Source organism: Cavia porcellus, unplaced genomic scaffold (genome assembly GCF_034190915.1).
Source record: "Cavia porcellus strain 051 isolate PalLab524CR breed Dunkin Hartley unplaced genomic scaffold, mCavPor4.1 scaffold_20, whole genome shotgun sequence".
Lineage (NCBI taxonomy): Eukaryota > Metazoa > Chordata > Mammalia > Rodentia > Caviidae > Cavia > Cavia porcellus.
This window is the reverse complement of record NW_026947503.1, coordinates 46633568-46659858: the sequence shown is the minus strand read 5'-3', so window position 1 is coordinate 46659858 and position 26291 is coordinate 46633568. Positions and strand designations below refer to the sequence as shown.

The window sequence follows — 26291 nt, the reverse complement described above, 5'->3', positions numbered from 1 at the left end:
ATAAATTACAACACATATTCAAAATTCAGACAGTGGCACCCACCTGTAATTCCAGCACTATGGGAGGCTGAGGCAGGACAGTGGCAAGTTCAAGTCTAGATTGGGCAATGTGGATCCACTCTCAAAATACAAAATAAAAAGAGCTAGGGGTATAGCTCACGTGAAGGCCTGGGCCCAATCCCCAGCATTTCTTCCCTCCGCAGTCTGGACAGATGCGTGCTTTAACTTGGGAGATAGGAGCAAATGGGCTTCCTCTACCCACAAGGACCATTCCCATCCCTCAGGAAGGTAAATTGCTGGTGTGTCAGGTAGTTCTAAAACTCCTAGATTTCTCTCCTTTCTTATAATAAAGACCCTTACCAAATATTACGAAACAGTCAAACTCCACTCAGAGCATATTGGATTTAGTGTGGACTTAAGAAGAAATCTTACACTATTTTGTTCCTTTTTTGGTACCAGGGGTCAAACTCATGACCTCACACTTACCAGCAAGTGCTTGAGCCACTGAGCTAAATCACCAGAGTCCTTTCTTTTCTTTTTCCTTTTTTTGGTGTCAGGGATCAAACTCACAACCTTGTACTTACCAGGCAGATGCTTATGCCACTGAGCTAAATCCCAGGCCCAAGAAGAAAATCTGATCTCTCAAATTCAGCTAGTTGTTCTTTCTTCTAAGGTTTGAATTTATCTTTTGGACCCTAGAGGCCAACGCCACCAGGCATCAGTGACAAATCATCAGTAGACACACCACAATGGGCAAAGTCATTCAAGTTGCTGGAAAATGCTCTGATAGTCATAGTGGAAAGCAGAAGGATGAGGTCAGAGTGTCACAAAGCACAGGCAGATGCCGGAAAAGTCCGAGCAGGCAGTGGGATGCTCCTGAAGTCAGGCTGGAGCGGGCAGGTTCAAGTAGAAGAGGAAGAGGAGAATATGAGAGATGAGGTGGCAGACACTTGGGGATGAAAGCGTATGTGCAGGGTTGTAAAGGTGAAGAAGGAGGAGACTGTAGTTGTATTCACATTTCCCAGTCCATCGGGGAATGCCATAAAACAGCAATCTCATATGTACACTGCCGTGGTTTGAACGTTTGTGCCCCAGTGGTCTTCAGGTCAATACTGGAAGGTAGAACTTTTAAGAGATGAGGCTTGGGGGATGTCCTTGGGCTTGCTGGCATGCCCATGGGAGGGACTGAGCAACCCTAGTCACTGTCTATTTCTTGCTTCCTGTTTATCCGATGTGATCTCTTCTCTCTCATGTGTTCCTGCTATGATGTGACACAGCCAAGAGGGCCTTTAGCAGAGCTTAAGCAGTGCTGGTGCAATGACCTTAAGTCTCCAGGACAGTGATATAAATAAATCTCTTCTGTTTATAAAATTAGCTTGCCTCAGATATTCTACTAATGAAAACTGAACTAAAACACACATACACACATTCTGAAGCCTCTTTCAAATTGTCCATACCTCCAAGACAGAGAAAGCCGGTTGATCTGGCAATATTAAATATATCCTATGTGAGATACTCTCTTTGTAGTTAGAACATGGGTCCTCAACACTGGCTGCAAACTGAAAGCATTAAAACAGTTTAAAATATACTATGCCCAGGCCTGTCCTCAGCCCAAGGGAAACAGAATCTCTGAGTTTGTTTTGTATTTAATGGCTTTGGCTTTTGGAGATAAGGTCCATGTATTCCACATGGCCTTCATCTTGTTATGTAGCCCAGGCTGTCCTTGAACTTGCAGTGATTTTTCTGCCTTTATCTCAAAAGTGCTAGGATTATAGATGTGTGCCACCATGCTCCAGAGAGTTTGTTTGTTTTTATTTTGTTTGGTTGGTTTTTTGAGACAAGGTCATGCTATTCTTTTTTTAGGTTGGTATTGAACGCGCTGGGTATCCCAGGCTGGCCTTGAACTCGCAGTGATCCTCCTGTCTCAGCCTTGCAAGTGTTAGGATTACAAGCATGTGTCACCATGCCTGGCTTGAAAAATAAATACATTTGAGTCTCCACCAATATCAGCATATGAAATTCCCAAAATGTAGAAGTTATTTGTGCCTGTGTATGTATTTATGAGTGTGTGTGCATGTGTGTGTACACATGTGTGTGTGGTACAGGGCATTGCACTCAGGGTCTGCACAGGGTCAGCCCTTTTTTATTTTTATTTTGAGACAGGGTCTAAGTTGCTAAGCAGGTCAGGATCTCCTGGAACTTTCAGTCCTGCCTCAGTCACCCAGAGTGCTGGGATTACAGGCATGCCTGGCAAAAGGCAGATTTCTTTTAATCATTCAGTTTTAATGAAATATAAATGGAGGAACTATATCTTTCAGGTTTGCCTCATGTTTATATTTAACTTGTTACTAAAACCAATTTTCCTTGGTTTCTTTCTTTTTTTCCTTTTGCTTTTCTTTTTCTTTCTTTGCTTTTTTTTTCCCCAGACGGTCTCGCAGTGGCCCTCACACTGCTGTGTACCGCAGTCATATTGGGATGCTTGTCAGATACACATTCTTGGCCCCACGGCCTGGGTCAGGCAGAAGTCCCTGGTGTGGCCTAGGAGCCTGCATCTTAGCACATCCCCAGGTGACTCTGACTGAGAGTTCACAGAATGCATGCCCAGAAATGCCGAGAGGCCTGTGGGAGCTAGAGCCTGATGGCTGACCCTGAAAAACACATGCAGGGCTCAGCTTCTTTTAATCTCTCAATAAGCAGGTCTGAGGCGGGACTCAGCGTCCGTGTTGGGAATGCCCATCTTGGGGGTCTTGGTGGAAAACAAGTGGCCCTCTTCCAAGTTTTCTTCACATAATGAAAGATGGAAGTGGAGCAGGAAGGGACCTTGGCTTATTTTCTCCTTGTTTCAACTGAAAGGGAAGCTGGGGGTTTTCCTAGGATGCAAGTTGGCAGGAAGTGTAGGGGGCTAGTGTGGAGCCAAGCAGCAGCCTCTGGTGTTTCAGACCTTCAACCTCACTGGCAGAGTTAACCTCACAGTGTCATGTGTTAGAAATGCAGGTTTCCAGGCCTTGCTCTAAACCACCTACAGCATGAAACACTTGGAGACAGGCCCCTAATCTGTAACAGCCCTCAGGGGACCCTAATGTCTAGTCAGGTATGAGAACCCTGGCACTGGAGGCTCTAGAACTTCATTGACTACAGGCTTAGGAAAGCTTGCCCACCTCTCCTGGCCACAACCTCGGTTCCTTCTCATGCAAAAAAACAAAGTACATAGTGCCCTCCTACAGTGTGACTTGTGGTTGGGAAGAGGCTGCTGCACTTGGAGGGAGGGACCCTAGGTTTCAGGAGCTGCATGGGCCAGGGGGCTGCTTTCCCAGCAGACTTTGCCTTCTTTGCTTGAAGCCTGGGAAGGGTTTCAGGATGGACATGGGTCCAGAGGTTTGAATCCATAGTCAGTGGATCCCATTGCTTCTGGGCCTGCAATGAGGCAGAACAGTATAGGGGGAGCATATGGCAGAGGAGAGTAGCTCACCTTGGAGACAGCAGGCGAGAGAGAAGATGGAAGAGAAGGGAGAAGAGAGAAGCAGGCTGAGAGGAAGAGCCAGGGCAAGACACAGTCCCCAAGGACATGCTCCCATGCCCTGATCTCTTCAACTAGGCCTCACCACCCGAGTTCCCTTCATCTTCCAGTAACACCATCAGATCCAAAACATGCCACACTGGGGACTGGATCTGTCACTTTCCAGTCACTGGGATAAAATACTTTGCAGTGCAAATTGAAGGAGGTGAGGTTTATTTTGGCTCATGGTGTTTGGAGGATTCTGTTCACGTTTCCTTGGCTCTAGCACAGAAACAGTATAGGGGAAGGGCATGGCGGAGGATTGCTGCTTATCTCACGGCAGCCAGGCAGCAGAGTGAGAAGGCAGAAGGTGGTGGGGAGATAAAGCCTCCAATGGCACACAAACGACAGTGTCTGTCCCTCTAGCAAGGCCCCACCCCCTAACTGCATATGAACTAACTCATCAATGGATCATGATCTAATCATCTTTCAAAAGCCTCACCTTCAAATACATGGGATTTGGGGGGACATTCTAGTCTCAACCAGGACAGGGACCACATTTCCAATATACGAGACACTTCATATTTAAACTGTAACAATCCATAACAACACAAAACTTCTTTTCAGACAGACAGACAGACACAGTGCCAATGCTGGTTCCCACATTTCCAAAGGTGGGGAAAGGATGAGTTGCTTAGCTCTTTCTCCTCTATTCCCAGTCTGGACTCCTTCCAAGCATTCCAATCCTAGGGAAAGGCTAACACACTCTTAAAAGGAGCCACCAGGATTAAGAATAACCTAGACCTGTGTGGATTTGTTGCAGTCTTTAAATTTCAGACGAGTTCACAAGTAGGAAATAAAAATTGGGGGACTTTCTTGGGTTCAATAAAAAGCACAATGTTACTGTATTTTCTTGTCAAATAATTTTACTTGAGGCAATAACTGAAGTATAATTTAATTCAACAGGAAATATCGCACTTGCAGGAAAACATAGAAAAAACTCATAAATTAAAGCCAAACATTCTTTCCAAGGCACTGTACTGACATTTTCAGATTGACAGCAGAATGAGTTTGTTTCCATGAAACAAAACCATGAGTCCAGTGTGTCTGCCTTTGAAGCAGTTTCCACTTTGTCTCCATTTCTCAGGCTCAGGGGACGATGCTGGTGGCCTTCCTCAGGGCCAGGTAGCCAGTGACGACATCGGAGGGCAGCCTCCGAATGTAGGAAAACTCTTCGATTGTGCTGAACCGCAGCTTGCTCTGCGGGTCTGTGTAGTTTGCCTGGGCGAGAAACAGACACAGGGAGCGACAGAAAGTTGTGACTGGTTGTGATATTTTAATTGAATCACAAGTTTAAAATTTTTTTCCTATTTTACTGGAAGTGAAATATGTTCATTACATCTTACTGTCATCACGAACAGTAAATTGCTCACTTTGGCAAAGACTTGTTAATTTTCTAAGACTTGAGAAACACTTCAGGGTACAGACTGGAGGAAGAACCACATCAGACTCTAGGTCTTTCTTTTTGGTGCCTCAAAGGCTGCCAACACCAAGGCCAAATGGAATTCATGGTGGTTGGTCATCCCTGCCTTCAGACTCCCACGCCTTCCAAGGAATATTCCAGGTCTGTGTTCTTGAGTGCAGAGGATGCCCCAGGGCATGCTGAGCCCCTCCCTGCTGCAGCCTATCTACCCTCAGGCAAACTTCTCCAGGTCCCCCTCCACGGTCACTTCCACAGATCCCTGAGTCGGCCAGCACCACACTGGGAGGGGCTGCCATCCTATAACTGCAGTCGGGATCATCTTTGCCATGCATAATTCTGTTCACGTCATTCCTTAGCATGAAATCTCTCAACATGGCTCCTCTCTGCTCGTGGGACCAAAGCCCAAGTCCTCAGTGTGGTCCCTTAGGCCTTAGACCTCTTTCCTTCTAAGTCATACATCCCCACTCTCCAGTTCTGACCACCTCGGCTTTCAGCCTTTCTTCCTGCCAGGCCCACTCACATTTTCTACAGCGAAGACCTCAATCCTGTCTGGCCCACTCGCTTACCCTTCAGGGCTCTGCTCAAGCTGTACCTTCAGAGAAGCCTTATCTGTGCTCAGTCTGGGCCAGAACCCGCCCTCCACCCACACGGACCTCAGAGCTCCCTGTGCAATGTCATCTTTGTGGCTCTAAGGGTGAGTGACTCCGACTCAGCTCCACAAGACAGGACTGTGCTTTGGTTACCACCGTAGACCAGTGCTGGGGCACCGCTCCGTGCACAGGTGGCCCCCAGTCAAGTGTTCATGCAACAACGGAATGGAAGAACGAATGAATGAACAAATGAATAGCTCATCAGGACCATCACAGAATCTCTTTCCCAAATATATCAAAACTCTCCTTTGTCGTCTGCTTTTCTCCATATATGAGGTTAGAAAAAAAAATTTACCTACTATGTATCTCAAAGCCCATGGCTTCCACAGCATGTGAAAAAGAAAACACACCCGTGAGTAATTTTAAGCTCCTTTTAAAAAATTTTAAAAGATACCATTAAAGTCTAGACAGATAATGTCCGATTAAGTGTGGCTTGTCTGCTCCCCTGCTGTCATCTGTGAGGACCCAGATTCTCAGTAATTCTGTGGTTTGTTGAAAGAGAGGAAGCAGCAAGCTGAAGAGAACTGAGTCATAGGTTTCTCAAGCTCTAAAAAGTTTCTGTCCTGCCACTGGGCATCTCCCCTAACGTAGTCAGGAAAATGGGATTTATTCCTCAAAAGCTAAAATTAATTAAAACTCACTATAAGATCAAACTTTCATCCTTTGGCTTGGTCTAGTATTTTTCTGTACCACATTTCCTTTAATCTGTCATTAAAGATTAGGGAAGGCGGAATTAAACAAATCAGTGACAAGTCTGTCCTGAGGGGAACACAGGCAGTGATGCCATTAGAACGGCTCAGCGGCAGGGAGGCTGCCTACAAGTTTCAAGCTGGGTGCAGGCATCGCACGTGGCTTGGAGAATCTGGACTTCACATACGAACCAGCTGCCACCTGGCCGTGCTCCACGGCTGCCTCACTCCCCCACCAAACTGTGCTGAGCTGGCCAGCCCAAGTCCAGCTCTCACTACCAGGAAGAAACAGCGCGGGATACAAAGATCCTGCAGCACCAAAACCCCCAAATTAGAACCAGGTGGGCTTGACTTGGGTGCCAGCACCCGGCATTTTGAACAGAAGGAAGGATACCATGTGTCACCCCACAGGTGAAGAAATAAATATATTAACTCTACAGTCCATTCTCTTGTGGATTCTGTCACTTGAACCTAGATGAAACAAAGGCCACCTCCGTGTGGCCAATCGGCAAACAGCTGCAGGCCTTACTGCTGCAGGGTTCACAGCTCCCATTTCACCTGGAGCCCTCACCCTGTCCATAAAAAGCTTTACTTTTTAATTACATAACTTCAAATTATACAAGTAACAGTTGAGTCACTCTAAAAATGTTTACAACATTACAAATAACTCTCAAGTCCCCTTTTCCCACCACCTTGCACTCAAAAGATCTACGCCTGATGCTGAAGAAACCACGGTTATGTGGGCACCCTTCTAGACTTTAAAATTCATATCCGCACACACATGACACCACAGAGAAATTACTCAAGCGAATTAGTCTGTGAATGTGTGTGTGTGTTTATGTAATGGTACCATACTGTTTACACTGTTTTGCATCTTTCTGTCAACAGCATATCTTAGAACTTTATCCGCACCAGGTGTGGTGGCACAGCCTATAATCTCAGCACTCAGGAAACTGAGGCAGGAGGATTGTTGCAAAATAGAGACCAGCCTGGGCTGAGCTCAAGGCCAGCCTGAACTATATAGCATGATTTTGTCTCAAAAAGACAACAACAAAAAAGGAAAGAAAGAAAGAAAGAAAAAGAAAGAAAAAAGAAAGAACTTTATCCATATTGTTAAATATGCATTTGGCTCACAGAATGTATGAAAATATTCCAGTGATAAACCTTTATGTTGTTTCTAACATGCTACTATATCATCTTACAAGTATCTCTGAGTGAAATTCATTCTGTGCCCTGGTTTTTATTTATTTTTGAGACAGGTTCTCATTACGCAGTTCAGGCTGGCCTTGACATCACTATGTAGCCCAGGCTGACCTCAAACTTGCAATGATCCTCCTGCCTCAGCCTTCTGAGTGCTGGGATTACAGTTGTGTGCCACCACACCCAAGCTGCACCCTATTTCTGAGACAGCTGTCTACAAAGAAAACTACCAGGTCATACGCTTTTGCTTTTTCATCTCAAAAGACAGCTTCTTCTACAAAGAAGCTGTATGAATGCACATTCCCACCACTCAGCAGCAATGTATAAGCATATCCATTTCCTTATGTTGGTGTCAAAATAAATCATCCACTATCTTCATTCCTACTTTGTTTGATAAATCTTTTTCATAATTACCAGTGAGATCAAATACCTACTTGTTGGGAATCAGTATTTTTTTTAAAGAGAGAAAAAAACCCAATATTTCAAAACAAGATAGTAAGACAATAACAACAGTTAATACATTGCATGTTGTTATCTTTAAATTAGTTACTCAGAATACAAGACAGGCATTTATTTGTCCAAACAATATTAGTGAAAAACCTTTGTTTTCAATGAATTAAGAGAAATTAGTAGTATAACCATGTTACCTATTTTGTATATATATATGATAGTTATATTTTAACCATTATATAAGTATATTATTTATATTTTACATATATATATATATATATATATATATATATATATATATATTACTTTTCCCTTTCTTTTCCCCTTTCTCTCATTCTAATTTTTCTTTCCTTTTGAACAGTTTCTATTTCATAATATCTGTTGCACATTTTGGATCTTTTACTCTTTCAGCTTTTCACAGCAGGGAGACAATACAATGTGCATATGTATGTCTGATTTATTTCACTTATGAGTATGTTCTCGAGTTATATCCACTACCTATAAAAGTCTCCAGTTTATTCTTCATTACATCTGAGTAGTACTCAATTGTTTAAAAATATCACATCTTTTTTTATCCATTCCTCAATCACTGGGCATTTAGGTTGTTTTCAGGATCTGGCTATTACAAATTGTGCTGCTATAAACATAGTTGCACATACACTGCTATGGTGTGGTGTTTTTAATCCTTTTGGGAAATACCTAGAAGGGGAATAGCTAGGTTGAATAGGGACCTCCAATCTCAGTTTTCTGAGGAATCTCCACACTGATTCCCACAGTGGTTGTACCAGATACACTCCCACCAACAGTGGAAAAGGGTTCCTTTTTCTGTACAGCCTCCCCAGCATTAGTTATTGCTTGATTTTTTAATGACAGCCATTCTTCCTGGGGTGAGACTGAAGCTCAGTGTTGTTTTAATTTGTATCTCTTGAATGATCAGTGATGTTGATCATTTTTCATACATTTATTTGCTGTCTGTATTTCATCTGAGAAGTGTGTTTTCATCTCAGAAGGGCATTGGTATTTCTGGCCTTGTAACTGCATGTTGTGACTTTTTTTGCCAACTATTCTATGGGACTGTCATTCAACGATTTAGTGAAGTTCTTTGTATCTTCAGAACTTCATTCTCACATGCATTGGGGCAAGAGGTTTTAGGTAACATGTACCAAGGCAAGTCCTCTGCCGACAGCATAACGAGGCCTGCAATAGTGTCTCTCAACAATACTGTTTCACTTCTGAACAAGTGAAAACCAAGGTACTAGCAGACAAGGTGACTGAAATGGAGACGATGATGGGCATTTGATGGGCAGCCTCCATAGCTAGCCATAAATCAGACTTCCAAAACTTCAGAAGAAGAGATTTCTACTTTGAGTCGTAACAAAATTGTGGGTCCCAGACTAGTTTTCCTGCCACAACAAAACACCTATTAAAATGGATCAAATACATGAGCCAATTATTTTCAGGCAATCTACAAGAGGCAGCAAAATAAAATGACTACGAAAAGAGAAGTCTATAAAATAAGACCCAGGATCACCTCAACTCTCTCTGCCATAAAATTTCTGACTATGGGGCAAGGAGCTGGCACGCAAGCAGAACACAGCAGATTCAATGAACTTAGAGGCTAAGACCAGATTGCAGGTTACTGAAACAGATGAACAAGGCAAAGCTGGGCATGGGAGGAGGGGGGCAGATACTAGAAGGCGGTAAATGTTCTTCTTGGGATTTCCTAACAACCCATTACCACGGGCTAGGTGATGCACGCTCTAGGCAGGACTGCATAAATCTTACTGGAAATGGTAAAAAAGGAACACAGATTTAAGAGGTTGCGCAGTGCTGGGAGTCACTGAAATTCTATCCCTCCAGGATAGAGGGATCTCTACAACATTCCAGGCCTTCGGCTAAGAGAACAGAAAGGCTACAACTTAAGAGTAAACACCATGCCCTGAGTAAGGCCTATTCAAGTCCCACCAAAATAAAACCTAACACCAAACAGCAATAATGTTAGCAGAGGAAGCTGGGCATGGTGGTGCATGCCTGTAAATCCAGCACTTAACGAGGCTAAGGTAGGAGAATTGTAAGTGTGAGCCCTGTCTGGGCAAATCAATGATTCAAAATAAAAAAGGTCTGGGGGTAACTCAGGGTGAAGACTCTGGATTCAATCCCTAGTTAACAGAAACAAAAAACAAAAAACAAAAAAACACACACCAGACGATAAAGGACTTAGAAGCTAAGTGCAACTCAGTCAAAAGCATTTAAAGAAACATGTTGGGCTTTCCATAGACCTGTCCTAAAATAATTAGGTCAAACTAATCCTATATCTACTCAAGGTGATTTGTCAACAATTGAGCTACCTGCAAAAGAGCAAAAAAAAAATCAACAGTCTTCAGAAGAAAAATGAGGCTGGGAATATGGCTCAGCAGCGCAGCACGTACCTGGCAAGTACAAGCTCCTAAGTTTGATTCCCAGTACCCCCCGCAAAAATAGTGTAGAAAAAGATAATAAAATGTAGAGTTTGCATAATGTAACATCCACAATAAAAAAACCTAGTAGATAAAAGAAATAGGAAATGTGTCCCATTAAGAAAAAACAGCCAACAGAAACTGGCCAAGATGAACCAAATGTTGGAGATAGTCAAGAAGCACTTTAAAAGCAGGTATTACACATTTTTGAGGAATATATATAAACATAATATGTATATATATTTGTTATACATTATATATAATTATATATAATTTATATTTATTTGTACATATATATTTAATAACCACAGTTTAAAAGACCTAGGTTGAAAGATTTTGAAATCTTCAGACAGAACATTTAAAATAATTACATTTTATGTTACATAAGTTAAAGGAAAAACAATAGATAAAATTAGAAAGTATTTCACTAGAGGCATGGAAACTATAAGAATCAAATGAAGAATCTAGACATTAAAATAGTAACAGAGATTAAGAACGCTTCTGATGAGCTCTCTGACAGTGCAGTGAGGAAATAACTTGAAGGCACATTAATAGAAATCACTCAAATGGAAAGCCAGCCTGTACTACATAGTGAGACTCTGTCTCCAAAAACACAACTATAAGAAAAAGAAAAAAGAATCACTCAATAGCACTGACAAGAAATAAAAGCTAAAAATCAAAATAAAACAGAACAGAGCATTCAAGAATGATTAGGACTCCATCAAATGAATTAACAAGTGCATATTTGGAATCTCAGAAGAAGAGACAGACAAGGTAAAAGAAGCATTTCACAAAGTAAGAATTTTCTAAAAGTCATGACATACTAAACCACAGATACAAGAAGCTCTGAGAACATCAAGAGGGATAAATATCAGAAAAAGGTTACTTAAACATGGTCATTTTCACACTGCTAAAAACAAAGATAAAGAGAAGATCTTGATGACAGTCAAATAAAAGAGATACATTAAAGAGGAGCAAAACCAGGAATTACACAGACTTTTCATCAGAAACCACAAGGGTAAAAGGATGACATTTAGACAGAAAGAAATTGACAATTGTTCAAAGATGACGGAGAAACAAAATCTTTTTTTTAACTTAAACAAAAACTGAAGGAATTTGTTGCTGGCAGATCTATTCTATAAGAATGCTAAATGAGGTAATTTTGGCAGAAACAACTATCTTAGGCTGAAATTCAGATGCCCACAATGAAAAAAAAAAAAAACCAAAAAACTGGAAACAGAATGAATGAAAGCAAAAGAAAAATGTTTTCTTATTTTTATTTCTTTAAAAGATAACTAAAGCAAAATGTAATAGCAACATATTTTATATTTATAGCACATGTAAAGTTAAACTGTATGGCTACAAAGGATGAAAGAGTGTTAACTGAAAATATACTATTATAAGAGCCACACGTCACATATGAAGAGGTATAGTATTTGAAAACAAACTCGAGATTATTTATATATATATATATATATATATTGCAAAGAAAGGAGTAAACATCCAACATATAGAGAATGTCTCAAAAACAACAAATGAACAAACAAAACAACCCTGGCACTTTATAAAGAGCTCAAGATCTTGGTGGCTAGAAGATCCAGATAGCACGGTGCCAGTGTATCTGTGTCTCAAGAGTGGTAGAGAGCGAACCAGCCAAGCATAGGAGCATGTGTGCAAGACACCAGGCTTACTATTCTCAGAGCAACTCTCTGGTGGGAACTAAACCACCTCTAAAGAGACCAGAACCAGACCTGATCCACTCCCTGAGAGATGGAATTAACCAGTCCATGAGGGTGAAGCCTCCATGGTTCTAATTACCTTTGTTCAGCCTCACTTCTGAAATGCTGCATCAATATTCCCACGCTGGGGACCAAGTTTATAATATATGAACCTTTGAGGAACAAACCATAGCCAAATCATAGCATGTTGTTATAGTAAAGTAGACTTCAAAGCAATGAAAAAGACCAGGATATTACATAATGATACAGGAAGCAATTTTCCTTTGTATAAGTAATTAATCTGGATGGTTTGTGATGGAAGTTGAAGTCATTACACTTTCATTAAATCATACAATATTTTAAGGATGCATATGTGAGTTTAATAAGTGGCTGCTTCGTTTCTACAGCTGTGAGGAAAGTTCCATTTTCCAAATTTATAAGGGATGAAGAAAGGAACAGAAGTACTGCTAGAGATAATCTTTACAGCTCTGTACCTGCTCTACATTCTGTAATAAGGAAATAGGGCTCTCTGGCTCCTGAGCTTTGGCTTTCCCAGTTCTTACTCTTTTGGCTCTGCTGGTGATTCTCAAACTGTGTTCCCCAGAAGCATCTGAGGAGTCACTTTGGTGGGCATGGGCCATATTCACACAGGGGCACAGTGGCAACAGACTCAGCTCTTTTAGACATGTAGATTCTGTAAAATATTTTATGGAAAGGGGATTCTGGTGCTTAAAAATCAGTCTTGTCACAGTGTCCCTGTGCAGATATGTAAGGATTTTTGTTTTTGCTTACAGTGGTGAGGATAAAACCCAGGGCCTTAATCCTCAAAAATGCAGGTTTTTAAAACTTCAACAATGAAAAATGAAATAGTTGTGTGTCTTAAGGAAGTAAATTTCACATTTGCTGCTTTCTGAGGCAATCATCCTTACAACTGCCGACACAGGTAGCAATATAAATGCCTTGTACAAACCCTTTACCATCACAGGGTACAGGTTCCAGGCAGGATCACTGGTGGTTGATATTGAGCACTCACCAAACAGAAATCTTTTCAATTTAACGTTTAATTTATAGAGATGTAATTGTACTCACGAGAAGGCCCGAAACATCAGAATACTTCTTAGCCGGTTTAAAGGATGGAGGAGCATCGATACTGAAGTCTGCAAAAAAGAGAAAAAGATGACTAATGAAAGAGAAGAAGATGGCCTTCTCTTTTCTTCTAAAATAACATTTGACAATATTCCTGAAATTCTCCTCCTTGTTTATGTACTCACAGAACTCTGGGGGTTAAGCAGAGAAGTAAGGGAGGAGTCTCAGACACAGAGCAGTATGTCACGGACCAAGTGCTAACTCCGGGTCTAGCCCAGCCCTGTCACCAGGGACTCTATGCTAGCAGAACTGTCAGAAAGCTCATCGGCCCACAAGCTACTTTACAGTTTTAGGCTGCAGAAGTTGATGGTGATGAAACACCAAACACCCCACTGACTGGATCTGAGCACCCAGACTCCTGCACGTCCACACCCTATTGACCAATTAGCTTACGTGACACCCAGCTGAGTCACTTCCATGAAAGATGCACAGGCAGGACAGGGAGTACAGGGCTCTTTGAACCTGTGCTCCCCAGTGACGTTAAACAGAACGTCTAACATTATTTCACATAGAGTTGGACATCCTGAATCAGAAAGTGTTTGCTCTGAAAGGCACTGGCCTGAGAGCAACAGTGTTGGTCTTTAAGCTGGCCATTGGAAATCTTTATAAATCTGGCACTAGACTTGAGCTACTCTGTTTCTGGAAATAAATTTTAAGAATAGGCTTTTGAATAAGAAGTTTTTCTAATAAAAACATCAAATTACCATATCAGAACCTATTCCTCCTGAATAAAATTTCACAGTGACACTAAAAATCACACACTCATGATGACACAAACACAGCCAACACAGATAATGGTTAAGAGGAAATAAACACATAATATCCCTTGATTGAGGCTATAAAATTTTCAGGCTGAAAACTGCTTCCTACAGTAAGATGAATCCAATAAAATAACACAGGTTTGTTGTAAGAAAGTTACTAATCTAAGCACTATAAACACACGGAAGATCTAGACAGCTCACAGTTAGGATCATCCAGTTGCCAAGGCAATGCCCTTTCAGCAGCAAGAATTTGTTTCAGGTTCTTCCAGGTTCTGTTCTTCTTGCCAGCAACTGCACCACCGTGGCCAGAGTGCTCAAATTAAAAACATGAATTAGAAGAAACAAAAATCAATAGATACCAGCATTTGAGAATCTGACATTTATGCTTAATCCTGTTATGTACCTCTCATTCTATCAGCCATCATATGTACCAGAGACCTTTTTTAAAAAAAGTATTTCACTATATACTTTTAATCTTTGCTTTTTAAAGACTGTCAAAATCTCTGTGTTAGCGGTGACAGAATAGAAATGAAAGGCTATTTCGCATGCACAGAGAAAATTAAATCCTTTATTGGATCCAACTACACAGAGCTCCCTCATAACCTTATCATTTTAAAATAAATTTACTACAAAGTTAGATTTAACCTCAGAACTGCAGCTCTAAATTGCTTCTGAGGGTGAGTCTGCAAATTACTAGTGATCCACCAGAACTTAAGTAAGTTTCAATCATGGCATGGCAAGCCTTCTGGAAATCTTTTTTTTTTTTTCATTTTTATTCCATGAAGATTATAAAATAAAACGGACAAGACTACAAAATATTTGCAGACATTGGTTAACACTGTACTTACAAAACTCATTCATAAAAAAATAAACTTTTAATGACAAAATCTGACTTGTGATAATTTATTATATCCTTCAAGAATGAAAGGGTGGGGGCTGGCGATTTAGCTCAGCGGCATAAGTACCTGCCTTGTAAGCAGGGGGTTGTGAGTTCAATCTCTGGTACCGATAGAAATGAAAAAAGACAAAAAAAAAAAAAAAAAAAAAAAGAATGAAAGGGTGGCTGGGCATGGTGGTGCACACCTGTAATCCAGCACATGGGAGGCAGAGGCAGGAGGATTGCTGTGAGTTTGAGGCCAGCCTGGGCTACAAACTGAGTTCAAGGCCAGCCTAAACTGCATAGTGAAACCCTGTCTCAAAAAGGCCAAAATAAAAAATAAAACAAACAACCAAAAAATAAAAAGGCTATTTCTACTTCATAGCACCATAATTTAAATTTCCTTAAGAAAACTAATGAGGAGCACTCTTAAAAATATTTCAAGTCTCATCTAAAACTTACATAAAACCAATAAAAAGGAAAGAACAACCATCATGGAAATGACCCACCCTCAAAATACCACCCAAAATACCATTCATATTCATGAATTCCACAAAGGGCACTAGAGTGCTCAGAGTCTGGATTACTGGGAGGTGAACAGGAAGTGATTTTCTTCTCCTGCCCCCTCCTTCCCAACACAGCTTGCAGGAGAAGGTGGCAACTTGGATAGAGGGAGAAGAGGGCACCAGAGCTACCTCAGCTGCAGCCCCAGCTAATCAGAGGACAAAGTGTGTTTGTTCTTCTTTTTATAGAATACCTTAGATGCTTACCACAAAGTTGGGATCCTTAAATGGCAAAGGTTTGGCAGCTTTTTCCACAGGTCCTGTGCTAAACTCAGAGGACACCACTTTATTCTCACTCATAGCTTCCATGTTGACACCCTTAAAACACAAGAAGAAGAATCTGAGGTCAACTTCTTCAGGGTTCCCTACTTCTGCTCTTAACAAAACAGGACATGCAAGGGAAGATAAGGAGGCCAGAGCTCCAGGAGGCAGCAGGTCCCAGATGAGGCTCTGCCAGATGAGGAGCTGTCACTGCTCTGCAGAGCAGCCCCAAGAGAACTGGCAGGGCCATGGCTGCCATATTTCCCAGCTGCCCCTTGGGCTGAGGGATGGCTGTCCTACATGAGCTCGCTCATTTAATTCTGAAAGCTGATACAAAGGAGGTGCTACTGTCTCTATTTTATAGAAGAAAAAACAGAGGCTCAGAGTGATGGGTTCAAGGCCACACAGTCCTTGACCTTTAGATTCAAACTCAGGTCAGAACAACTCTAATCCATGTCCATCACACAACACAATCCCTACTCCTGCTGATCTTGCCAGCTGTGCTTTAAAATGTTAAAGCAGAAAGGTCTGGTCCTTGAAGGCTCTAATCAGCCAGAGAACTGGGGCTGCAGTAGGAATGTGAAGAGCACAATAAGATATGGACATTCTGAGAAAGGGAAACAGAGAGGAAGCTAGAGGGCCACAGGTCAGCAGGCTGCAGCCAGAGCCTGCCTTGACAAGCAGGCTGATGTGCTTTATGCTAACACCCACAAAGAAGCATGCCAAAATAAGAAATGACTCCTGATTCTTAATATAATTCTCATCTTCCAAAGCTACTTTTTAAAAAGTGAGATACAATCTATATACAGTGAAGTGTACAGATCTTAGGTGTAGTGCTCCTGAGTTTTCTCCACTACTGCAATCCAAATCCTGACCAAGACACAGAACACCTCCACCACTCCAGAGGATTCATTCCTGCCCCTTCTCGGTCAATATGTTCAGGCCCCAAGGGAAGCTGCTGCTTTCATTTCTACCACATTTGTCTGTTCTAGAACCTCCTATAAATACTCACATGATATAGTCTTTAACTTCTTTAGCTCAGCGTAAAGACGTATCAACATTGTTACGTGGATCAGTAGTTTGTTTCACTATATTTACCCACTATTCAGCGGAGAATTCCACTGTATTTATATGCTAAAATTCATCCATTTTCCTGTTGATGAACACTTCATAGCTATTATAAATAAAGCTGCTGTGTTCTTTTTATTTCTCCTGGGTGAATACCCAGGAGGGGAGTAATTACATTAAGTGTACATTTAATTTTATAAGGAAATTGTGTGTATCTGCGTGGGTGCATGTCCCCTTCATGGGATCTGTTGAAGGGTGGGGCATTAACTGTGTTGCAACAGTTCTTGGAGGAACTTCTTCAAACACCGTCCCAGACTCCTTTCCAGGGTGTCACCACATATGCCTGGGCTCGAGCCAAAAAGTCTGGAACCTGTGCTACCACTCCTCTGAGCACAATGCCACTTCTGTCTGGGTGGCCTCTCCCCACAGCCTCCCTCAATCCACAGTCTTTCTTGTCATCATATAAAATCTATGGTTACACTGACATTGTTCTTTTAAGAGGCAGTGGTCCAGGTACAAAGAAGAAAAGATCAGGCCAGAAGGGACACGAAAGGAGTAAGGTCTGAGGAGATTCACCAGTGTAAGAAGTAAAGAGACTGTTATGATTCGTGCCTAGAACTCCCACCCCATCCCATGCGTCACATACTTTTAGATGAGGCTTATTTAGAGGTAGCGGAATCGAGGGTTTGTGACTGATTCATAATTGAATACTTGGATTAAGGGTGCCTGATTGCTTAATGGTGCAGTGCTTGGATTGGAACCACCCTAATCCCAACAATGTGGATAAGACAAAAGGGGCAGAAAGGAGTCTTGTTTCTCTCTTGTTATTTTTTGTGTTTTTTACCATCATAAATAGTTGTTCCTTTACCATGTGCTACCAGGCCTTTGAGCCAGCCAATTATGAAAAAACTTTCACAAACTATGGGCTCATAAACCTTTTCCCTTTTTACTTTGGGTGTCAGGTATTTTATTTCAGCAACGAGAGAAAAGTAACTAAGACAGAAATCATTCTCTCAAGCAGCCTATCAGTAAAGGTAAACCAAAAGATTACCCAGCAGGACACAGACCAGTTCTTCTATGCTGCCAAAGGCCAGGGTCACTGGGTGGGGGTGGGATAGGGTAGTATATAACACAATTATAAGAACTGCCCAGTGGGCATCATATTAGAAAATAAAAAAATAGTCATCTAGAGAAAATCCAAAACTTAATCCAGGGAAAACAGGTGGAATGTGAATGAGGCTTCCTAGGACCAGATACACTTCGAGTTTATTATCTTTATTATTTGAGTTTCCATAAAGAATATGACTACTGATACAATTCTGTTCCCATCTGGCAGAAACAGACTAAAGCACTACAGAAGCAAAGAGGAGGTTCTAAAGGAAATAGAGCCCAAGCCTCCAGGCCTCGGACAGTGACTACAGGTGCAGCCCTGGAGCGTGCTCAGCTTCTGTGGCCCCATCCTCAGGGAGAGCCATCAGCTTTTCTTTCTACTCTAGAAATGCTACAACACAGCGTTTCTCCTTTCTATTTATTTCTCTCTCGTGATTGTTACTGGGGAAGCACAAAGGTGCTCAGTACCCAGTGAAAAGAAAGGGATGCTGGATTCTGCTGACACAGGCTGCTTTGCCCACGGCCCCAGGGAGAAGGGTGTCAGACAGCGGTACCTGACTGAGATTCAGGCGAGTGAGCTTCTGTGAGGCCACTATGAAGAGCAGGTACCGCAGCGAGTCAGCGCTGGTTGGACAGTCTGGAAGTCCTTCCAGGGGTGAGGCGCACACCAGACACACCCGCTCCCAGTAAGGGGAGGGTGGCACAAAGGGAAAGCCAGAAGTCAGCTGAGTCAGGCAGCAAGCTCCAGAAGAGTCAAGAAGGGAGTGGAGATGATACGCCAAGGCATGGGTTTTATAAATGGCTCTCTGTGCTGACGAGCTCACAACATCGTCTGCTCTGCCCTTTTCTGCAGGCCACGCAGCCAGAGAAGTTAAGCTGAAGAAGGAGTCCAGAAGAGAAACCGCCCTGACACCGGAAGCCCTCCTGTCTGAATGGAGGGCTCTCTTGTCTAGAATCAGACGCACCCTCGCACAAGGCCCAGAACTGGTTTTCTTTTCACCTTTCCTCGTTCACCCTACACCACACTCACAGCGCTCCATCCACCTCATTCCTCCCTTCTCTTGGGCTTCAGTCCAGTTGAGACTCTGTGCCTACTAATGACAGGATGAAAGGGAGAAACCCTTAGTCAAAGGGAAGATCAGGTTATGAGGCTCATACCCAATGAAATAAAATGTGAAATGATGTAGTTTCCATATTACAAAAGCACTATTAACAATTAAGAGACTTTACGAGATGAACCCTCCGGCCTTAAGTCATGAATGCCCCAAGGAGAGGTGAGGAAGTCACGCCTAGACTAAGGCTGTGTTTTTTGGTGGAACCAGGCAGCACTAAACTACATGCCCAGCCCTTTTTATATTTTCCCTGTAGACAGGGTCTTGATAAATTGCCAAGGTTGGCCCAGAACTTGCAATCTACCTGCCTCAGCCCTCCAAGTAGATGAGATTGCAGGCCTCACTGTTTTATAATTGGCTGCACTGGCTCTTAAATAAGCACATGTCTGTCGCCAACAGACTGGAGTCAGCAAGCCTGGGGTCTCAGTCTGATCTGATCAACTGTGGAGCCCAAATAAATGGTGTTGTCTCTCCAGACAGCAGCCTACATGACTCAGACTTGAACTTCAGGATTAACTCAGGCCTTCTGTCTGTGGTTACAAAGAAAGAAAACAAATGTCTTCTGTCTTGGCCCTGAAAAATCAAACGCCAGATACATCTGTCTAATATTCTAGATTTTTTTTTTAAAACAATGGCTCTAGTATAAAACTAGAGGCACCAGGGCTACTTAAACTGGCAAAAATCCAGGCATGGTGGCACATGCTTGTAATCCCGACACTCAGAAGGCAGAGGCAGGAGGATTGCTGCAAGCTCAAGGCCAGCCTGAGCTACCTAGTGAGTTCAAGAACAGCCTGAAATACATAGTAAGACCCTATCTCAAAAATACAAACCAACAACAAAAAACCCAAAAGATACAAACAAAACAACCTCCTCTCAAAAAATAGCTGGCATAATAAGAACACCAGTTTCTTGGAACATCAATGAAGTAATTATTCATAAGAAAAACTTACTGGACTTTGTAAAATCTAACTGAGAAGACCACCAACACAGAGCAATGTTCCTAAGATAATGCCAAGTAAAAAACATGTAAACGTTATATACCAAATACAGTATAAAAATTACATCTACCTGGAGAAAAAAACCAGCATGACCAAGATTACTTTTTGTTGTTGATGATGACGGTACTGGTGATTAAGCCCAGGACTTTCACACTGAGCTACAATTCTCAGTCTTTTGTGTTTCATTATATTTTATTTAAGACACTAAATTGCCCTGGATATTGCAATCTTCCTGCCTCAGCCTTCCACAGTGCTGAGATTAAAGGTGTATACCACCATATCTGACTGTACCATGGTTTCTTTGGAAATTTAGGTCAGAATGATTACTTTTTAAATGGATAAATCAAATCAGTCCAGCATTTTCTGGTTTCCTCCAATTACTCATCTCTGTGCCCCTTGTATCTGCCCTTTGCATTACTCTTCTAAAGAAGCAACTACTGCCTCTCAACATCAGAAGCTTTGTTAACTATTAACCATCACAAATCAAAAGTTTATTAAGTAATGCTCAGCCTACAGGCCAATTAGGTTTCTCGGAAACATTTAACAACTAGAAAAGGCATCTGAAAATCCTTAAATGCCCTGCATGGATCCAGTAAAATTCCCTCACAAAGCACTTCTCTTCGACACATTTGGTTATACCAGAAATCTACCAAAAGCTTCCAATGTAGCTACCAAAAAGAGAGTTAAAAACAAAAAAGAATGTGGAGTCTGGACAGCCTTCTTGGGTTTGAATTTTGACTCTCTGTTACTAGCTGTGTGATCTCAGGCAAATTACTCTGTGACCCTAGTCTTTTTAACTAAACAAGAATAACAACCAACTGAAAGTTGTCTTGAGAATGAAATTAAACAGTCTTTTGTTTGTTTTCTGGTTTTTTTGTAGACAGGGTCTCATTATGTAGCCCAGGCTGGCCTCAAATTCACAACAATCTTCCTGCCTCAGCCTCCCAAAAACAGGGATTACAGGCAGGTGCTATCATGCCCACTGAGACAGTCTTTAGAAAGTGCTTGGAACAGTGTCTAGCACAAAGTAAGTGTTCAATAAGTATTAATTACTATTACTTATCTTGTCTTTCACCTTAATACTTAACTGTCTGTAAACTGCTAAATTTAAAATTAATCCTTTTCAAAGTATCATAACCAGAATAAATGGAAGGTAGAACTTTCTTAACAGTATTTAATCAACAACTCCATTAGCTACACTGAAAATACAAATTTAAACCAAATTACAGTTCTAAGTAATTTATGGATGTGAGTAGACATGAACATAGCATTTTCTGCTGTGCTAAAGATTTTGATGAAATAACAAAGCAAAATTACTGTACTGAAACCATATTCTAGGACTGATCTATGGGAGACTTCCAAAAGTGCTTTGCTCTGAGTACTTTTAGATCAAAAATATCTCCTCCAAACCTGAGGGTTCCTAGGCACTTAAGTATCACTAAATTTTACCTCAGAAATGGCATGTACATTTCTGGAAAGTAAAACTCACCTTACCAATCTATAACATCAAGTTAGTCTAAATAAACTCTAAACATACTCTACTATCATCTTATGTAGATGTCCTTGGTAAATTTTTAAATCCCATGAAAGTTTACAGGTAAAATTATGTGCTAAAACATCTATAAAATTCTTCTAACTCAAGAAATACAATCATTTATATAAAAACACACCCTTCCATGCAGAGGAAACCCTGAGCAACCAGAGTTAGTCTAACATGTAGAACTCTGAGCCTAGAGCACTGTCTCCATGTAAATCCACCAACCTTCAAAATCAACCTCCTGTCCCTCTGCCTCTCCCCTTCTCCCCCTTTAACTGTCATTGCCCAGAGTCACCTCCTTCTGTCCCATTAGAATAAAGGTACCAACACGGGAGAGTATCTATGCTCCACTTTGGCTCAAGGTTAGAAATTACCATATCTTTCCAGTTGTTTTCAAGTATGTGATACGTAGGATGATAGCAAAATTCCAGCATATCTCCTCCACGTTCATATACTTCTCAGTCACTGAAGCAAACACTCATCCAGGACTGCTGTGAAGGGATTTTGCAGCTATCATAAGGTCTCAAGTTAGCTGACTTTAAATAAAGGCAATTATCCAAATGGGCCTGCTCTAATCACATAAATCTTTTAAATGTAAATCCTGTGTTCAGAGATAAGAGAAGTCAGATACTTGATGTGAGAGAGGGATTGGACACATTGAAATTCTCCATAGTTGGCTGGGAGATGGACGAGGACATGTGACAAAGAATGCTGACAATAGTCTACTGCCAACAAGGAGACAGGGACCTACTATCTCTAGAGAACTGAATTCTGTCATCAATCTGAATAAGCCTAGATACAATTTCTGCAAAAATTCTTTAGATAAGAACTCAGCTAGTTGATCACTTTATTTATTTATTTATTTATTGAGACAGGATCTTGCTATGAAGTTCCGGCTGGTCTGGAACTCAAGGCAATCATCCTGCCTCAGCCTCCAAGTGCTGGGATTGCAAGGCACACACCACCACACCTAGCTCCAGTTGATTTTTGATTCCAGCTTTGCGATACATGAAGAAGAGAACTAACACTGACTATTTTATGCCAGGACTTCTGATCTATAGAACATGAGCTAATAAGTGGGTACTACTGAAGCCACTAAGTTTGTAGTAATTTGTTAACAGCAACAGAAAACTAATACAATATGTTATTCTTTCCTCTTGGGAGATTTTTTGGGAAGGTGAGACAAACTATGATCTTTCAGAATATTTTAGGCAAACTGCTGGGGGCATAACTGAAATATAGTACTATACATATATCTTACTGCTTGGACTGAATTGAAAAAAAACAGGCTGCACAGATGAGGGGCATCTCAGAAAAATTCCAGGCAGCTTTTAATGGACAGAATCATGTTAATAGCTGCATATGCTGTGGATTAGGAAATCAGAATCTAAGACTTATTCCCAAAGACGGAAGCCAAGTTCTTTTCCTTACTCATGGGACACTGAGGGTGGAAATGGGGTAAATGGTTACTACATCTCTTTAAACACTAGCTAGGAAGAGAAGAACCAAGACAACAACAACAACAAAAAAAAGCCTCTCTCTCTCCAGCCTCTCCTAAAGGAGCTGTGAAAATAGAGGTCCTCACAGGATGTCTAGTATCCCCTCAGTGACAGTCCTGAGGACACCAAAATTGAAATTGACACCAGAATTGAAATTTCTACCACAGTGGATTACTGGAAACTTTCAGCATCCTGAAGTCATTTGGCCACTTTCTGGAGCTTGCTGTGATGGGGAGTTGATCAATGCTATCCAAGCCCATGTCCAACGAAAGGATCAAAAGAATAATTTCTCCCAAATTGTACTGACATTACTTGATCTTGGCACAACTGAGTATCAAAACACATCATGGACATACTGTGAAACAGTACGCACAATCTATCTGACAAAGGACTCTAATCAAGTGAATAAACTGGGTGTAATGGTTTACAAGTGTAGTCCTAGAATTCGAGAGGCTGAGGCAGGAGGATCACCATGAGCTCAAGGCCAGCCTGGGCTACATAGTGAGTTCAAGGCTTGCCTGCACTACAAAGTGAGACCATGCCTCAAAAATAAATAAATAAGAGAAAAGAAGAAATATATGAGAAACTCATACATACAAATTTTCCGAAAGTTAGAAAAACAATTAGGCAGTTCACAACAGACATTGGAATGGCCAGCACCACAGGAAAAGGAAGTTGGTATCAGCCATCATAGAAGCATAACTAAAATAGTGAGTTACCACTATCTAATCAACAAATGGCTAAGATTTCAAGCCTGCTAAGTATTTTTTGAAGATGCAGAACTGGAATTCTCAAACTTTGTAGGTGAGAATACAAAATTGTGAAACTATATTGGGAAACAGCATTTAACACCTTCTTAAAAGTGTGTCTATCTTCTGATCCAGCAATTCCACTAAAAATCAAGAGAAAGGAAAGCATAAACCCACACAGAGACTTGTTTGAACAAGAGTGTTCATAGCAGCTTATATATAGAAGCCAAAACCTGAAGTAGGCAATGGTAGCCCAAGTCTGTAATCCCAACACTTGGACAATTCAAGCAAGAGGATTGCTGGGAGTTCAAGGCCAGTCTGGACTACACAGTGAGATCCTGTCCTAAAAAAACAAAACACCCAAACCTATAAACTACTCAAATGTCCATCAGCTGTTTATACAACATATCAGTAAAGAATAACTTTCAAAAATATGGTTTCCCAAAGGAACCCAGAAGGCCACAAAAGAAAATATTCTCCATTCGATCCTATTTATATAATGTTTGAGAACAAAGCAATAGTACAGTAGCAGTTATTTTTGGGAGGGGCAGAGCAGAGTGGTGACAGGAAAGGGTCAACAGGGAATTTACTGGGGCTCTTTGGCCTCTTTGAGACTTTCACTATGTAGTTCAGGCTGGCCTTGAATTCACAGCGATGCTTCTGCCTGTATTATGGGCACGTGTCACCTTGCTCAGCTGTTTTTGTTTTGTTGTTTTTGAGTCAAGGTCTTGCCTTATAATACAGGCTGGCCTTGAAACTCACAATGTAGCTCCAGCTGACTTCACACTTGCAGTGATCCTCCTGCCTCTGCCTCCTGAGTGCAGGGATTACAGGCGTGAGTCACCACGCCCAGCTACTCTGATTCAGAAACACTATCTTATCAGAGCCGTAATTAAATCCGTGATTTGTTCTCATAATTTGTGCGGTTTACCATATGCAAATTAAACTTCAATGATGTTCTAAGAAGTTGGAGAGCACTACTAATCATGAGGCAGTTACTGTCTCTAGTCACTGGGCGAACCTGACACACCATGTGCTGAGCAGACCAACACTCCAATCTTTGCTCTCTTACTGCTGCGAATACGGTGCAGAACCAGCGAAAATACCAGCTCAATGAAACCAGCGGGTTGAAAATTCCTTGCACAAACTGCAGAGCCTGGATCGCCGAAATGACTTTATATCTGTGCCACACGCTGTGCTCAGTGCTTATAGTTATCTAATTCCCTTAACCTCAAGAAGAACCACCTTAAGGAAAACTGAGGCCCCAAAAGGCACTTTCCTAAGGATGAGGGGAAGCATACACATTAATGCCTATCTTTACGCAGGACATCAGAGCACTTAGCACCTCTGACAGCCTACGTAGGAAGAAACGCAGAAGCGACTCAGTAATTTCACTGTCCCGCACCTCGCTCGGAAAGCCTGATAGCAGAAGAGGCAGTTCTTCTGCTATCGGTAATAACTTCCCTCCCCTACTCAAAATACAAAGTGGGTGACTCGCTTTAACCAGACCTCATATGTCCAAACTAAAAGAGAAAAAAATTCACACCCGCGGACAGCTACTACCTCAGCTTGCAGCGCCCGCGCGCCCCATCAGGCACTGCGCCCGCGCCCGCGCCCGCCCCCGCCCCCGCCCTCGCCCTCGCCCCGCGCATGCGTTCCTGCACCCACTCAACCCCGCGCATGCGTAAAATACGAGCGCGACGGAGTACCTGCGCAAAGCCAGAGCCGGATACCTTTTTCTTCTTACTGGCGCCGTAGCCCGCTCCGCTGTTGCCGTTGTGGGAAGGGCTGGCTGGCCTCTTCTTGCTGTTTCGCGTTATCCCTGGAGTGGAAGGAGCAGCCACAATTGGAATTTGAGCAGCCATCCTAGCCCGTTTTCCTCTTGCTCCCCTCCCCCCTTTCTTAGTGCTGGCTCTGGAACTTCCGGCTCGCGTTTACTTCCGGCTTCATGTTTGAAAACCCGGCCTGGATTTGAGAAAAGTTCTCAGACTTCTCTCGGTGAAATCTAAAAGGCGGAGCTCCTAGCCGTCTATTCCGTCGTTGCCGGAAGGTGTCAGTGGGGTGGTGCCCTGCTACGCTGGTGTTCACAGTCTAGACCCAGAGGCACATGGCTGGAAATCCCCAGTGAACGTCTGACTTTTCTAAACAACCGCGTTTAAAAAAGTTAATGATCAGGTTGCCTTTTTTGACAATGGGTCAGAAGACTGATCATTTTTGATGTGAGAGTGGAAGTTGACCACTGTTAGTGGACTAGGTAGATCGCCACACTATCAAAGTGCCCCCTTCCTCACTCACTTGCCTTCTCTGGAGGAAGTTTGTATTGCGTATCAATACTGCCCAAATACACTGGAGTGTTTCTTAGCATTTTAGGGGTGAAAATCTCCTTTAAGCTGTAAATTATTCTTCCTGTTTCTACACTTTCTTCTCTGCGTTTTACACTTTAGATTTTAGGGAAGTCACAGACCTAC

General features: G+C 42.0%; 1 protein-coding gene across 4 annotated transcripts; it reads right to left on the bottom strand.

The window, feature by feature from the left end:
• Positions 1-4404: 4404 nt before the first annotated feature.
• Positions 4405-25823, bottom strand: Ino80c (INO80 complex subunit C). 4 transcript variants are annotated; one of them, XM_063231769.1, is made up of 5 exons: positions 25557-25823; positions 15697-15807; positions 14251-14362; positions 13232-13299; positions 4405-4777 (listed from the first exon to the last, which is right to left on the bottom strand). In XM_063231769.1, exons 1-5 carry the CDS (start codon positions 25686-25688, stop codon positions 4646-4648), a joined length of 555 nt encoding a protein of 184 aa, XP_063087839.1. In that variant the 5' UTR covers positions 25689-25823; the 3' UTR covers positions 4405-4645. The 4 variants fall into 4 exon arrangements, with proteins under 4 accessions (XP_063087839.1, XP_003474128.1, XP_013012707.1 ...); XM_003474080.5 differs by having other exon boundaries at positions 25533-25818; XM_013157253.3 differs by lacking the exon at positions 25557-25823 and adding an exon at positions 25387-25422.
• Between the last annotated feature and the right edge of the window lie 468 nt (positions 25824-26291).

What these genes read in the sequence shown, in the direction of transcription:
- Ino80c (XM_003474080.5), bottom strand. Translation starts at nt 25,688, where the DNA reads ATGGCTGCTCAAATTCCAATTGTGGCTGCTCCTTCCACTCCAGGGATA. An exon ending in CCGGCTCTGGCTTTGCGCAG is followed by an intron (nt 15,808 to 25,532) that starts GTACTCCGTCGC and finishes TTGTGTTTTAAG; the next exon opens with GGTGTCAACATGGAAGCTAT. An exon ending in TTAAGGATCCCAACTTTGTG is followed by an intron (nt 14,363 to 15,696) that starts GTAAGCATCTAA and finishes TTTTAATTTGAG; the next exon opens with CACTCTGGCCACGGTGGTGC.